Here is a 16,235-nt window from a genome sequence, read left to right as displayed (position 1 = left end):
ACGCTGCCATGAACTATTTTGAGACTGACATGACTACAACGATCATCTATTACCTCTGATTTCAAATTTCACGTGTATTTTAAGATCCTTATTGCTCTCATTCATGAAGCCTATAATGGTAATTGTTACACATTTGAACTCATATATAATTGTGCATTAATAATTGGCATTGGTATCTCTTGTATATATTGAGATTCTACAAAAGCTTACTTTAGGGTAAAAAGGTTGTATTGCTCTGAAAATGTAGAAACACTGCTCTAGGTAATAGGGAGCTGTTTAAAGGCTCACAATCAGATCTTAGAATATTTACTGGGCCAGATGACTGATGGGTGTGGCTTGACACGAAATGTTTGCAAGGCAGAGCCTGGGCCACCTCCTGTGGTCTTGAACCATCTCCTCATCCCAGGACAGTCCTGTCTGACCTTTCCCAGGCCTTCTGAACCAGGTGTGGGAAGACATATTGGGGCAGAGAACGGAAGGCAGGCTACTAGGAGATTGCCAGAGGGACAGAAGAGACTTTGATTTTGATCTTGTTTGCAAATGATTGCAGATGCCAAGAAAGAAGCCACAACCCATCTTAGCCCGGTATCAGATGACTGCAAGAAAGCTCCCAATATGTATACCTAGCTGTGCCAGTTGTCAGTAAGGTACAAAAGTTCATGGTGTTGTGCAAGCAGAACGTCAGCCCCGGTAGATTGTATCAGGAAAAGTTACAGTCAGTTGAGTTATAACAAAGAGTTCATAGCCCCCCCAAACCCCTCGCCCATTTTTTCAAAATTCCTATCCTCATTTTTACCTGCCACTTACGTTATCATGGAGGAAACATATTATGTTTTACGAAGTGCGAAACTGGAGTTGTGTACTTTTCATGATTCAGTTGGAGTGAACCTGTCTGTTAGAAAGCTAGGTAGATAGGTCTTGAACTGCAGATAAAGTCTGGGCTAACGGTGGAGCTCTGGAGCTAATATCAGCTTAAAGGTGGCAGATGAAGTTGTGGTAATGACTACTCCTTGACAGTAATAGGGTTCAGTCTTTTTTACAACACTCTGTAAATTAATTCTTTTAATAATTACAACCAACTTTTTCAAATATTATTTTAAAATGTTTTGATTTAGGCTTCATTACTCTTCTCAAATTATCATTACTTATTATTCATTTCTGTTCTCCCAACTTGTAACTCCTCATCCCCAAGCTCCACTATTTTTCTTACTTGACTACTTTATTGACTAAATTTTATTTAAGATTTAAAACATTTCCCAAAGTGGCCTAAGAGTAAAGCCTAAGGAAATAAAAAGGTGTGAAAGGTCCAGGATGTTACACACTGCCAGTCAGATTTATGTATTTGGTTTTTCTTGGGCACTTATTGTGAATCAAGCACTGTGATAATGCTGGAGGCATGAGGGAGAGCAAGACAGAGTAGCTGCCATCAAGTAATTTACAAGAGGGAGAGTCAAGTGAAAAGTAAATAATAAACAACGTGACAAGTGCAGTGATCTAAACTTTCACAGTTTACTCTGGGAGCATCATGGAGACACTTGACCCTAAATCTGAACCCGTGATAGGTCACCATCAAGTATCCCCTTATTAGGTTCTATGGAGAATATAAGAAAGCAAGAGGCATAGTTGAGTCATGAAAATAAGGTATTCACATGTGAACATAATTATTCAAATCAAAAGGCAATGTATCAGAGTTCTCCAGAGATACAGAACCAGTAGGTTAGAGAGAGAGAGAGAGAGAGATATCTAAGGAGCCATATTTCAAGGAATTGGTTCTTGGGATTTTGGGGGCTAGCAAGTCCCATGTCCATAGGGCAGGACCCAGAAACTCTCAGGCGGGAGTTGATGCTGCAGTCTTGAGGCAGAATTTTATTTTCCTCGTGAAAACCTCAATTTTGCTTTTAAGACATTTCAACTGATTGGATGAGACCCACTCACATTATCAAGAACAATCTCCTTTACTTAGAGTCAAATTGATTGCTCTGGAGAAAACACCAAAAGGCTGACTGAACAACTTTGCCAAAGACATTAAGTGTATGACACATGGATCCAATCAACCATCTCAGCAGAAACCAGAAAGAGAGATGCGGTTATCCGGAAAAGATGTGTGGAGGGCGCTCGTGTAGATGGCTTGGGTCCCCATGAATTACACAGGAGACTGACAAGATTCTGAGAATTTCAAGCCACCAGAAATGTTGCCAGCCTGGACTGAAAGGCTCAGAGAAGGGGAAAAATGAAGAAAGAATGACTCTGCGGGCAGAGCCGTGGATGCACAGACCTGGGCGGATAAGACCTCCTTGGGCTACCGCGGTGGGGCTGCCACCCCAGCAGGCCGGGGGGACAGTGAGCTTACTCTTGCCCAGAATGATCCAGGAGCCTTCTGAGGTGGGCTTTGATGACAAACTCTGGAATGGTGAAGTGTCCTTCAAGATTTAGGGAAGAGGTCTAGAGGAAATTGACCCTGCTTTGAATTTAGATTTTACTCTTAGTAATAGCAAGATTTTTCCTTCCAGAGATTTGAACTATTATGTAACTAAGTATAATATATTTTCCTTAAAAATAATTAAGATAATATATAAAATATATATTATTTACATTACACACAGAGAGAAAATATATTAAAATATTAACAGTTGTTCTCAGACTTTAATTTCCCTCAATTTTCTGTTTCATTTTCTAGAATAAACTTCTTTTCATTTTGTAATGAGAAAAAATTTTTTATTTATAAGACAAACATTATTATATTATATTATATCATATCATATTATGTTAATCAAGGTTTTTTGGTGCGAAGTCCATTAGTGTATTAGCCTGGAAAGAGGAATGACCTGATACAAAAGACCTGATTTCTAGATTTATTGCTGCCTCTCGATACTTGGATTTTGGACGAGCCACTTAAGCTCTCTAAGGCTGTTTCCTGCCCCACACACCTCACAAAGTAGGTATAAGAATCAGATGAGATTATTTATGAAGACTCTGTAATTCTCAGTGTAAACATCAGGAATGATTATTTTAAAAATAATTTTAACACAATTGTCAGTTTCATATACACAAGTAATATGCATTTGTATTTTTTATTAAATAGGTATTTTATACTATGGTAACTGTCACAAAACATATTTATATTGGATCATAATAAAGTGGCATATTTATGTAGGATCCTGTAAAAATCCTCAATAGACTGTGACTGTTTACATTTAAGTGAAATATCATACTGTGTATCTAAGACAGCTTGAAAAATTATTTCAAATTAACAGATGTCATGTTTGGTGAAAGAATGTAACCAATACGTGCTGACATGAAAAAAAGAAAGTCAACTGATTGTAGATGTTAACTACATTTGCAAAACACCTTCACAGCAACACCTAGATGAGTGTTTGAATAACTGGGTACTGGAGCCTAACCAAGTTAACACTTAAAACTAAACATCACAGGCAGTATATGCTAATTGCCATGTTAATGGTGCCTGAAGATTGAAACATCAAATGGATTTGATGGTAAAATACAAAGCCATCCATAGACACGTGCACCTCTCCTGAACCCTGTCTCCCGCCTTCCCGTATCCCCTGTGTTTCCTCATCCCACCTTGAAACTCTGCCTAAACTAGCATAGAAATACAATGTCTGGCATTTCCACCGTCATCTGACTGCTCTTCCTCTGTTGCAACTTTCCTTTTCAGACGCCAAGGTTTAGAGGTCAAGACACAGATTCACGTTGTCTCTCCCGGGCCATTATACCTCCGAAGTATTTATGTGTTCCTGTCATGTGAAGCTCTTCTCTCTCATTGAAAACTTGGATGGGGTTTATAAGGACACATGGGTGAAAGTGGACAGTGCCACTTACCAGCCTGAGTCATTTATTCCTTAACAGTGACAGGACTGTTTCTATCTATTAGATTATCAAAAGAATACTTTGTTTGACTTTGCAAAACTTGCATTAAATGAAACTGCAATCGGCCCCTGTTTTACTCGGGAACACTCGGCCGCGTCATAACATTTAGCAGCCCCCACCACAAGGCATCTTGAACATTTGCTTCTAGCCTGTTCATAATTTGTTAAAGACCCCCCTTTATTCAGCTTGCTGATACAAAATGAAATCTAGGTTTTCTTTCACACCATGTTCCTTAAATGTTTGCAGAAATTATGGTATGTGCATGCAGACGTGTGTTTATACACACGATATTTCTGTGTGTCGGAGTATGTGTGTGTGTATGATTTTTTGCAGAGGTTGTGTCATTGACTTTCCAGATTACTGTCATCGGGATAAAATAAGAATTGCCATATTTAACCTTAGCAATAAAACTACTGCCAAGCATTGCAATCTAGCTTTTTGGCTCTTACTGCTAAGATTTCTGTCTTCACATTTATGTTTCCTGTTAGTTCCTGTATCAATTTAGAAAAATGTAAAGGGTAGCTATTAAAAGATATCTGGAAGGTAAAATGAATTTGCTGTTCTCAGCAGAAAGGGCATCCACTGTTTAGCTTTCTTTTCCTAAGCAATCATTTGTTTTTCGACTTGCAAAATGAATTTTGAAACAATGCCACATTATGCCACAAATTATTAATAGGTACAATTAATACATTAATATATGTTTGATTTTGTCATCCTTCATTTCCTCTATGTCGTTCTTCTTTTAGTCTGCCATGACAGTTCTGTAATGGAGCACCAGAAATATGACTTTAGAGCAAGCCGTACCGCTAATCACCAGTATAGCCTCGTATGTTGTCCAGCAGATGTGTATTCCTGTTTTGACAACAGAGGTGATGTTCTGTAAAATTTCGTCCCAGAAAAAATGCTTTCCAAGATTCGTTTACAAGCAAAAAATTTAATGAGATGCTGAGTACGATCGTGAAAGGGTTGGGTTTTTGTTTTGTTTTGATTTGTTTTTGTTTTCTGCTGAGGAGGTTGTCACTTTAGTTTTAACCACAGGATACAGGGAGAATTGTTGAAGCAATCCAGTTATGTAAGCTATATATAAGCAACAAAAATGAGACTTTAGACCACTTTTCATTATGGGTTCTATAATTCTTCAGCTGTAATGGGATCGGCAAGCCTCCTCTAGATTGTATAACAGTTGTCACTTGGGGGTTCTTGGCTTAAACCAATACCCCCAGTAAAATAATTAATAGCTAGCTATATGGATTCCATCATGAATAACATTATAAACAGATCTATTAAACAAACAGTTATTCTTTCAAACTGGCACTTAACAACAGTTGTCACTCTGAAGGAACATTAATAAATGCTTCCAGAATATCCAAGGAGGGCAAGCCAGCTGCCTTTACAAAATATTTGTACAGATCTGTATCAGTTGATCTCTTGTGGCATATGCCAGTCCTGTTATTAAGAAAAAGCCAACTCTCCCAGCTTGTTACAAATCCACAAGTTCGGAGCGTTTAGCTCATTCTTCCTGATCCTGGAAAGTCATAAATTTTTTCTTTGAGGATAGAAGTCTACATATTTTTGGTGTACTATAAAATACTTAAGAGGATGGCCTTCCTTGTTAATAGTAGGAGATCTAGTCAATCTATGCATTGTGTATTATATATATCATAGCAAATGTTTCATCATAAACCAGTATAGGCTGTAAATATTCTATATTTAGTGTAAACAGAGAAAACTGAACATATCCTCTTGAGGTGTAGATGCCCCTTCAATATTACGAATACAGAAAAAATTTCAGTTGTTTTATTTTACCTTTCATTTAGAACATGCTTAAGTTCTTGTGAAAATCACAGACATTGGTCAGATTTGTTGTTTATTCGCATATTTTAGCACACCTGTAAACATAAAGGCATACCTACATTATTTCAGAATATTCTTATTTTCCCAGAGCATACTTAGTTCATTATCAAGTAGCATTAATATATATTGTATTAATTATATAGAATTATAGAAAAGGTTATACTATAATTATGGCAAAGGTCTAACTGTCCCAGAACCCAAGAAATACATATATTATAAATCTTCAACAGCTCTTTGGAGGTTTGAGGGTGAAAGACAAGGCCTGCCAAGGTTGTCACCTCTGAGCACTGGACCTCCAACTCGGGAATTCAGCCTGACGGAACGCTGGAGCCTGTTTATGGTTAAGAGAAGTGGATGTGTACTTTCAGTTATAAGATGAATAAGTTCTGAGGTCCAGTGCACAGCATGGTGACTATAATTGATAATATTGTATTGAATAATTGAAATTTGCTGAGAGAGTAGATCATAAGTGTTCTCACAAAAAAAAAGAGATAACTTTGTGAGGTGATGGACGTGTTAATTAACTTGATGGTGGGAATCCTTTCACTATGTATACGTAAATCATCACGTCGTACACTTTAAATATATTACAATTTTGTTTGTCAATTATACCTCAATAAAGACGGGAAAAAATAAAAGAAAAAGAGAAGAGAAAAAAATTAGCCTTTTGCTAGAAAAAATATAACTATTGTCTTATAATGTTATCACACTGTCATTCGTAATTATAAACAAATCAATATACAATTTGAAATAAGAAAAAAGGAATATAAGTATCAAGATTGATTAGTTTTCTTGTCACTAATTCGTTCGTTATCAACTATCAACTAGTGAATCTTGGGTTTCATTTCTTTCATCAGAATAAAGGTAATAATTACTCGATTCTGTTCACTCCCTGCACTGTTGCTTCCCCTGTTTAGGACTAGCACTCCTTGCTTCCCGTTAGACTGATATATATCAGTGTGAATATATTTCCAGGCCCTTATGACAACTGTAATAAAGTGAGATATTATTTAACGTATGATTATTTATTTAGTGTTTCTTTTCCCTGCTCTTCTGCAAATCGTATGAAGACAGGAAGTCTGTCAGCCCTGTTCAGCAGTGTGCTCCCAGGGCCTAGGGCACAAATGCTGCCCCGGAAGGCATTCGAGAAATATGTGTTGCATCAGTGATCAAAGCGAACCCATGCATTTGTGAGCACAGTTCCGGGTCTTTTCACTTCTCCTCTGGACTATAGCACTCAGCTCCTTACATGGTCCTGCCTATAGTCCCCCCTCACCCTGATTGCTATAGGATAGAGCTACCTGGACTGATAGTGGTGTGATATATATTGAATGGAATTTGAACCCCAGAAGCTTAAGCTTTAAATGCCCTTCACTTCCTTTCTTGTATTCACTGAGTGTAGGTAAACCCCCCACCCTACTCTCCGCAGTTTAGGACCCAGCCCAACATGAAGCTACAGGGAAGAAGCGAAGCTATCATAGTAATGGATGTATAGAAAAGGGTGATCCCATAATTATGGTCCCAGATCCCAAGGAACACCAAGTAACATTCATAGTCTGCAGCATGCAGAGTACTATGAATATAGAACACTCCTTTATGAGAGTTTCTTTCATTAGCTCCTTTCCCTATGGTAAACAGGTTGACTCGCAAAGAAAGCACTGTCTAAAGGTTGGCACTGACTCACTGGGTATGTAGAATCAAGTACAATGGACTGGCTCCAAGACTGAGAAAAGGGACATTTGAATCTAATACAGTCAGCAAGTAATTCCAGCCCTATGTAAGATATTTATAGAATAAGCTTTTTATTGAGCTATGAATTATCAAAATGGGCCCAATTTTTAAGAAATGAATATTAAATAAAAATAAAATGGCAGTTATAAAAATGATGATGACAGATACATTTATAGCATGTAGTATTGCCAGAATAATTTATAAATAATGTATGATTTCTTAATCAACTCTGAGATTATTTTAGATAATTCAGTGATGCGGTAAAGAATTAGGAATTGAAATGCTTGAGAGTTCCTGACTTTTTCAAAAAAATCAATCCTAAACCAAGTGCCACTGAATTAAATGTAAATTAAACTAAGCTTATGATAACAAAAGTGTATAAGCCTTGTGAGAATTCTAGAAGCAAAACTTTATAAAAAGGATCTTCTCGGGGGTGGCCCAGTGGCCTAGTGGTTACATTCCCATGCTCCACTTCAGCGGCCCAGGGTTCACAGGTTCGGATCCCGGGCACGGACCTACGCACTGCTCATCAAGCCATGCTGTGGCAGGCATCCCACATATAAAGGAGAGGAGGGTGGGCACAGATGTCAGCAAAAAGAGGAAGATTGGCAACGGATGTTAGCTCAGGGCTAATCTTCCTCACAGGAAAAAAAAAAAAGGATCTTCTCTACCTAAGTCAGAAATTAAAATGAATATCAACAGTGATGTCATGTTGCTAGCATGTACCTTTGAGATGAAGTGATGAAAATGGCGCCTTACTCCTGTGTTCTTCCTCCCCAAAACCCATCACCCTAGTCTAATCATGAGAAAAATACCAGGCAAACTCAAATTGAAGGGCATTCCACAAAATGCCTAACAAGTACTCCTCAAAACGTTCAAGGTCATCAGAAACAAGGACAGACTGAAAAACCATTGCAGCCAAGACAAGCCTAAGGATTCATGATGACCAAATGTGATGTGGGATCCTAGATGAGATCCTGGAGCAGATAAGGGACATTAAGGAAAAACTAAGGAAATCTGAGTAAAGTATGGGCTTTTTTGTTCGTAATAATGTATCAATATTGGTTCATGAGTTGTGACAAGTATACCATATGTAAGAGGTTAACAATATAAGAAACTAGGCACAAGGTATATGGAAACTCTTTGTACTACACAACTTTTCTGTAAACTAAAATTATAAACAGATATAGCTGAAAAAAGGATCTTCTGATATGGTATTTGCAGAGAAGATGCTTTTTAGTTTATAAATTATTTCCATAATTCGTGACTGTTCTCACATCTGCTACTATAAAATTCATTGCAGCTTCTCTGCCTCTTGGGAAAAAATGCATTTAATTATCAGTGAAATGCAACTCCAGCTTGTTATGATGAATGATTTGAACCTGTCAGCTTTTTTTCTCCCTAAAAACAAAGGAACTGAAATGAAATGCAGTTTTCTTCCTCTGCTCCCATCCTTCCACCTGCTTCATTTAATTGATGGAGATTTGAGCTTTTATTAATCTTTTTGAGCTCCTCTGTAAGATGCAAAAAAAGCTAATACGATATCATTGTATCTAGCTAATGTGTGTGCTTTGTGAAATGGATACACCCTGCCAAGACAGAAATTACTTAAGCTTTGATAAATGTGTTGAAATCAAGGAATGTTCAAACAGATAAAGCACAGCAATTCCTCTTTTTCGCCCTTTTTTAAACTTCATTCCGTGCTTGTGGTTAAATGTTTTTGCATTATTATTGTAATATGATGGGACAAAAGACAGCAGTGATATTGATATTAACATAAAGAGCCCCAGCAAATGCAAAGTAACCACAGGGATGCAGCATATGTTTTGTAGATAACATCTAACAACCTTGCCTTGGCCGGAGTGGTTTGCGAACAAGTTCAGAACCACCTACAGTCCTCTCCCAGCAAGTGTATCAGGGAAATTGTTCAGGAATGAGGGCACCTGTCAGAGTCTTTGTACTTTCAGCTCCCTTTGCTGACTCATTTGGTAGGTTGGAATCAAAAATCCACAAACACATTTTGTTGGCAAAGAGAGCTCACCTGTGATGATGATCTCACTATTATTCAGATGCCAGCAAGACTGAAAACACGAGGAAGCATTTGATTGACGTTCTGGGGTTGAGAAGGTTGATTTCTACTCGGTCATTAATTTATCATATGGCACTGAACAAGTTGCTTGATTAACCATTAATTAGTTTCCTGGAGGCCTGACAGTTCATATAACCTTTTGAAGACCATTCTTGAATAGGAGGCATGGGACTATCCATTGGACCATGCAAGAAGCATCAGGCATTGAATGCCTTTTGCCGGAGATTGGGCTCAGTAATTTCCATCTATTCTTTTATTTAATCCTTATAATCAACCAGCAAAGAAGATAGAGGTGAGAAAACAGGGGCTCAGGTCAAATACTTAAATGAGGGTGATGAGGTCATCACGCACCAAATCCTATGCTTTGTTCACCATGCTGCTTCCATACTGGGAGTGTATGGAGGAGTGGGAGGCAGGGTTGCGGCTCATCCAACCCCTAGTCGTCCTGATTAGGTCCCCTGGGATTAAGCTTGAGCCTTGGGGACTTAGCTCATACCACCATCCATGTAGACCTGGTGTAGGAGAGAGGGTCCTCTCAGCAGTGATGCATTTCAAAAAAGTATGCTGGGGGAAGGCTGAACAAGTTACACCAAAGAGAGAGGAGGTACAGTTGTCAGCTTTTTAAGACAACTAGAAATACATTTACCCTTTTAATTATACTATTCTACCAGTACATCATTATCTGATAGCTTGTTGAGATTTGGATTTAGATTTGGAAATCACCATTTGTGAGAACCGTCCATGTGTTTGAAAGTAATAAACAGATGAAGTTATACACAGCTTTTCTCAGCTTGGCTAATGTTGTTGTCAAAGCAAGTTAGCAATGTGATGGTCTAGGGCAAAGCAAAAAAATTAAAAAATATATATGTATATGTATATCTACTTTTTAACTCAGGAACTGCCAGTGAGTGTTTTCATTGGAAGAGAGAACAATTATAGAACTGTGCTATTACTTAAATTTTATTATTTTTTTACACAGACCAATCTTAAAATCAAGGGCTCCCCCCTTGAGCAGGTTTGAACCTGAAGAGCATTGTGTTAGAATATATATTTTAGAAATCAAATTCCATTGTAAATTCTCGTATGGAGAATCTTTTCTGAAGTGTTACAGAGCCTTTCTAAAAGCAAATAATCATGTAGATTTTTTTTTGCACTCATACTTCTGAGGGTGAGTCACATGTGTTTGGGTCATGTTCTGCTACAACAGAAATTATTACAAAGAAAATCTTTAGAATTTTTAAAAAGTCTCAGTAAATAGTCATTTATAATTATAATTATTATTATCATTATCCTTGAGTAATCTCAGAACCATCATAACCATAGCCCTTGAGATAAGAGGGATATCATAATGTCTATCTCATAATGAGGTCTATCATGTATTCTAAAATGCACCAATACCAGTTAACTTAAGACTGTATGATTGCAAAACTTACTTGTCGTTGAATGATGGGTTCAATGTTTATAGGTTTTCACTAATGGAAAAGTAAGGAGAATATTGGGCAAAGCAATAAATCAAGAGAAATGATCCAGGCAGAAAAAATTCAGGAAAATGTGTAATGTAAAACACATTTTAAGAAAGAAAAAAAAAAAAAAGAGCATGTGGCTGCTGGTAGCAAAGAGTGTTTTCCTGTGGGTGAAAAATATTTTTTATTGGAAAATGGACCTTAGTTCTGCTAAGACAGTATTAATAGGTAGCATGGTGTATATAGGTAAGAATTGAGAGTTTTTTAAAAAAGAAGTTAAAAGAAAAGATCAGAAGGGATTTACCCTGGGAAAGAGAGGAAGGAAGGCCAGAGTGAGGGAAGAAGCCAGGCAGTTGTATGAAATAGGGGAGTAGAGGTGAGGAAGTAAATGAGTTCTTACATACCGGAGGTTCTCAGCAAGTGGAAGGTGTGTCTGTCAGCATTGACCAAGCAAGGAACATCTCATGAATGCTGGGAACAGGTGAAAAATAGATAATAGACTCTGGACAACAAGAATCATAATTACAAAGAAGAGAAATTGGACTTTGCTCAGCAAGGGCTTGTTGTCTCTCCACGTGTCTTTGGCCCTCTCTCTGGAGAGAGGCCAGGACACATCACTTGGACCAGACTGCATCTCGGGTCATTATTGGAGCCAGTACTGAACTCCATGGGCTATTACCAATTGATTTGAATGAGGTTTGTGCACATCATAATTAAGAGTGATCAAAATAGAAACCTCTAGTTACAGTATCGGAAATACCCAGAATATTTTGAGCTAGAAATCCTGAGTAATGATCCTTCTTTTCCTGGTGAATATGCCAGCCTTTCAACACCAGGAGAGAAAAAGAAGTATCAACTCGGAATGCGTAAGCCCCTAGGAAGGGTAGTACAGATTTAGTTTCTCAAAATAGTAAGAATGTACATCATATCAATTTGCCCTTCTGCCAAACCTCGGTAATTTAAGTGAAGACAAAAGAATTTTTAAAAATACTGGAAATGAGAAAGAAAAGTCTTCAGGAAATTAATCAAAGAGGCCAATATATATTATGTACCCTCCCTCCAAAGCAAAAAAAAGAAGAAAAACCCACACATACATTGAAGTCCCTGGATTCCTACTCTAAAGTTACTTGGGGATGAGGTATAGGTGAAAATACTTTTCAGAAAGCTCTATTAGAACTTAAACTTCTAACTTTTAGGAATATATAGAAGACAGCCTCATGTTATTAACCTCTACCATATAGTCGAGTGCAATATTTATAATCCAGACTATGTCTTTTTTTTTTTCAAAATTGGATTGAAAGCAATAATTTTTGTAGTAATCTGAGACTAGTTTTACCAGGTGCTTTGCCAAGTTTGAAAGGATTGGAGAAACAGTCCACAAACACAGTCTCCCTTCCTTCCCATCCTTTTCATCACGCTGACAGTCTTCTGGAGAATCATTACAAGAGTGGTCTGCACCATTAGAGATAAGAGGCTATCTGTGTTTCCACTAGAAACCTCTGTTTTCCAGACTTTATAACTTATCCATAAATATTCACTCCAGGCAACAGTTTCATATATAATGATTCTGTCCCTCAAAATCCATATTGACTTAACTAAATGATTTTTAGAAATCATGAGGACTCACACTATGAAAGAATAAAAAGAAAAATCAAATGCAAATAAAATGCTATGTTTCAGTGGGTATGATTTGAACCAAAATACTGTGGAATCCATAAAACACATGCACGTAGCTCTTTATTAGCAATTCTATCTTTCAGGGTATAATTCAGTTGTAAATAAAATTTATTAAATCCTATACAGTCTATTAATTAATTCAAAATATATGTTTCCAATTTATTTGTTTCTATAAAGGCAACTAAATTTGAAATTTTATTTTTTCAACTAAAACTTTGTTAGAACTTTCTAATTCTATACGCGCTTCTTTTTGGTTACAGATTTTGAGATGGAATTATATCAAAAGCTATGAAATTATATGATATGAGCTTTTGGATATAATAATGTCCTTAATATTTCCAAATATGCTTAAGCGACTTATCAATACCTTATATTCAGATGGTTTCTAGCTCCTTGGTAGAATCCTCCAGCATTCTAGAGCTGAATTCTATCTGGAAGAAAAAACCTCACAAATTTAATGTTTTTATCAAATGAGAGACCAAAATATACCACTTCCCCCGATCTGGAAGGATAGAATTGTAAAGATTAGGAAACAGAGACTAAAACCACATCAACCCATTAAAATGAAATACTCTCTTCTTAATCTCATCATTTTAATTTTTGTACTCACAGTTTTACATTGCTTGAATTCAATGCTCGTCTTATTACACTGCTGAGCCCAACTGTGCATGTGAAATGCTATTCAGCAAGAATCAAAATAATATTGCAAGAATTTTCCTTGTGCTTTGTGGCTTTAGTGTGTGTATGCTCAAAGCCTTCCCTAAAGTTTGTTCCTCTTTCTTCTCTTCACACAGCTATTTTGTGACAGTAAAAAGGTGGTGCATGCCACAGAGGGGCTGGATTGGGAAGACAAAGATGCTCCAGGGACCTTGGTCGGAAACGTGGTGCACTCAAGAATCATCAATCCTCTGCGCCTGTTTGTTAAACAGTCTCCAGTCCCAAAGCCCGGACACTTGGCATACGCGGACAGCGTGGAAAACTTCTGGGATTGGCTGGCCAACATCACGGAGATTCAGGAGCCATTGGCAAGAACTAAACGGAGGCCAATAGTAAAAACAGGAAAATTTAAGAAAATGTTTGGATGGGGTGACTTCCATTCTAACATTAAAACTGTTAAACTCAACCTCCTTATCACGGGGAAAATTGTTGACCATGGAAATGGAACCTTCAGTGTTTATTTCCGACATAATTCAACAGGCCTAGGCAATGTTTCAGTGAGTTTGGTACCCCCCTCCAAAGTGGTGGAATTTGAGGTTTCCCCGCAGTCTACCTTGGAGACCAAGGAATCCAAATCTTTCAATTGTCGCATTGAGTATGAAAAAACAGATAGGGCGAAGAAGACTGCCCTGTGCAACTTTGACCCATCGAAGATCTGCTACCAGGAGCAGACTCAGAGCCACGTGTCTTGGTTGTGCTCCAAGCCCTTCAAGGTCATTTGCATTTACATTGCTTTTTACAGTGTTGATTATAAACTTGTGCAAAAGGTCTGTCCTGACTACAATTACCATAGTGAGACTCCATACTTGTCTTCTGGCTGACTCTTCCCACAGTGATAGAGACGGAGAATGAATATGTACTTAATTAGAACAACCAAGAACCAACCCATCTCTTCATGGTAAAGGATCCCTTTTGTTTCTGCCAGTGAACCTTAGTTTCCTATAAGGTTTTCAAATTAAAAAAAAGAAAAAAAAAGAAGAAACATCTTTAAATGTGAAATGTGTTTGTTTCAATCATAAGTACCCTAATCTAAAGAGTCAAACTGTTTATGAAGCATCACTTTCATGTAGGATGGCTAAGTCCTCGAAATGCTGTTGTTTCTCTAAAAGAAGCATCAATGGTAGCAACGTGTAACAAGAAAGAACCGAATTATGCATGTGATAAAGTTTGCTCTTGAAATGAGCCTGCCTTTGAAATATGTTTTGGAAGGTTACCTTAAAAATAGCAGATTCAGTAAAGTAACTGAAAAGATTGCATTTGATAGATGAATTGCATTTCTGACATTGAATTCTTTTTTTATTGCTGCCTTTTCCCCCACATCTGTGCTGTTATTGGTATGAGAGATGAAGGGGTAAAATTTGTTTCAAAACTCTTGTGAAATTACAGTGCAACCGTGAAACTAAATACATTATTATCTGAGCTCGAGTTGAGTGGAACATGATTTAAACAATTAGCCCCATGTTGGTCACCATCCTTAACATTCTCATCTGAGTAGTAATATTAGTATATCAGGAAAGCAAATCTGGATATATTATAAGTCAGTTCAACAGTAATGAAAATCATGATACTTTTAGATTCCTTTGCCTAATTCAATGCTGTGAGATTGTCAAAAATATCATAAAATCTATATAACTTATAACCTCATTCTATAATTTGAGAGTGTGATTTTATATACATGTATAAAACAACTCCGAAATTGAGAGAAAGTGATTGCTTCCTAGGCTGAATGGAAAAAAATTGGAAGTGGAGAGAGGAAGTTCCAAGACTATGGATTCATCATTTCCAGCCTCCCAGATTAAGTTCTCCTTGCATTTAGTTAATTATTTGAATGAGGGATCAAATTCTATGGAAATAGTTATATTTAAAGATTACTAATTATTATTAAGTGCTAATAACCAAGATACCTGACTCACCAGGCTTTTGCGATTACTTCCAAATTAATGTTGCTTCATAGTCAGTGCCCTTCTCATATTTTCTAAGGGGTGGACGGTCATCCTGTATCATGGAACTGGGTGATCTTTGCATTAGCACAGAGAGAGGATCTGGCTGACCAGTGAAAAGGTTTCTAGAACTTGTAAGACTCATGGAGTGGCTACTCTTTTTACAATAGAGGTTAACTTTTTTCCCCTCCTATCTGTAAAATATCAGTCCAAGTAACACATTAAATTGAGGACTGAAAGAAGACCAGTCCTAATCAACAAAAATGCTCTGACCACATTGTTCAAAAAGCCAACAGCTACATTCTCTGTTTTGCATCTCCACTCCTTTCCTTTTACTGGTGATCGCTGCACAGTGTTTGATTTTGTCTTTTGTAAAAATTGTGCTAGGCTTAGTGTGTAGTAGTACAGGCTTGAATTTTTTTCTCTGAGTTCATCAGGTGCTTTTGTAACTTTGTGGTTGGTATGAAATATTTTAAGACATCTTTTGATTTTCATCTAGAAACAAGATTAAAATACTATTTATTGTAAAATATGTGGGAACCATACATGTATATATACTTAGAATTTTCTGTGTACAGAGAAAGAATGTGTACACATTTCTATGTAAATAAAAGGAATTTGGTAAATCTGTCACATGACTTCAGAGTTTTGTTTTGTTTTTTAAAGACTGTTTTCCTTGTTTCTTTTCCTCACAAGCATTTATTGTGTGTGTGTGTGTGTGTGTGTGATATCGACTGAACATTATGATTTTCTGTATGTACATGTTAAATAGAGCAGCTTAGAGATTACAGAGTAAAAGGATTATTCTTATAAAGCCCTTGGCATGTAACCTCACATCTAGTAAGATCTCTATAAGTGTGAGCTGCCATTATGATT

At 37.1% G+C, this 16,235-nt stretch overlaps 1 protein-coding gene across 3 annotated transcripts in view; it reads left to right on the top strand.

The window, feature by feature from the left end:
- Positions 1 to 15,990, top strand: part of NXPH2 (neurexophilin 2) — a 111,642-nt gene extending 95,652 nt beyond the window's left edge. For all 3 annotated transcript variants that reach the window (XM_087435115.1, XM_087435116.1, XM_087435117.1), the window contains one exon: positions 13,497 to 15,990. In XM_087435115.1, the coding sequence (XP_087291241.1) occupies positions 13,497 to 14,240 (744 nt within the window). In that variant the 3' untranslated portion in view covers positions 14,241 to 15,990. The remainder of the gene's footprint in view (positions 1 to 13,496) is intronic.
- The last annotated feature ends 245 nt before the right edge of the window (positions 15,991 to 16,235 follow it).

Source organism: Ceratotherium simum, chromosome 9 (assembly GCF_057802395.1).
Source record: "Ceratotherium simum simum isolate JZ-2026a chromosome 9, ASM5780239v1, whole genome shotgun sequence".
NCBI lineage: Eukaryota > Metazoa > Chordata > Mammalia > Perissodactyla > Rhinocerotidae > Ceratotherium > Ceratotherium simum.
The sequence above is the reverse complement of the archived record's forward strand: the minus strand, read 5'-3'. Positions and strand labels throughout refer to the sequence as shown.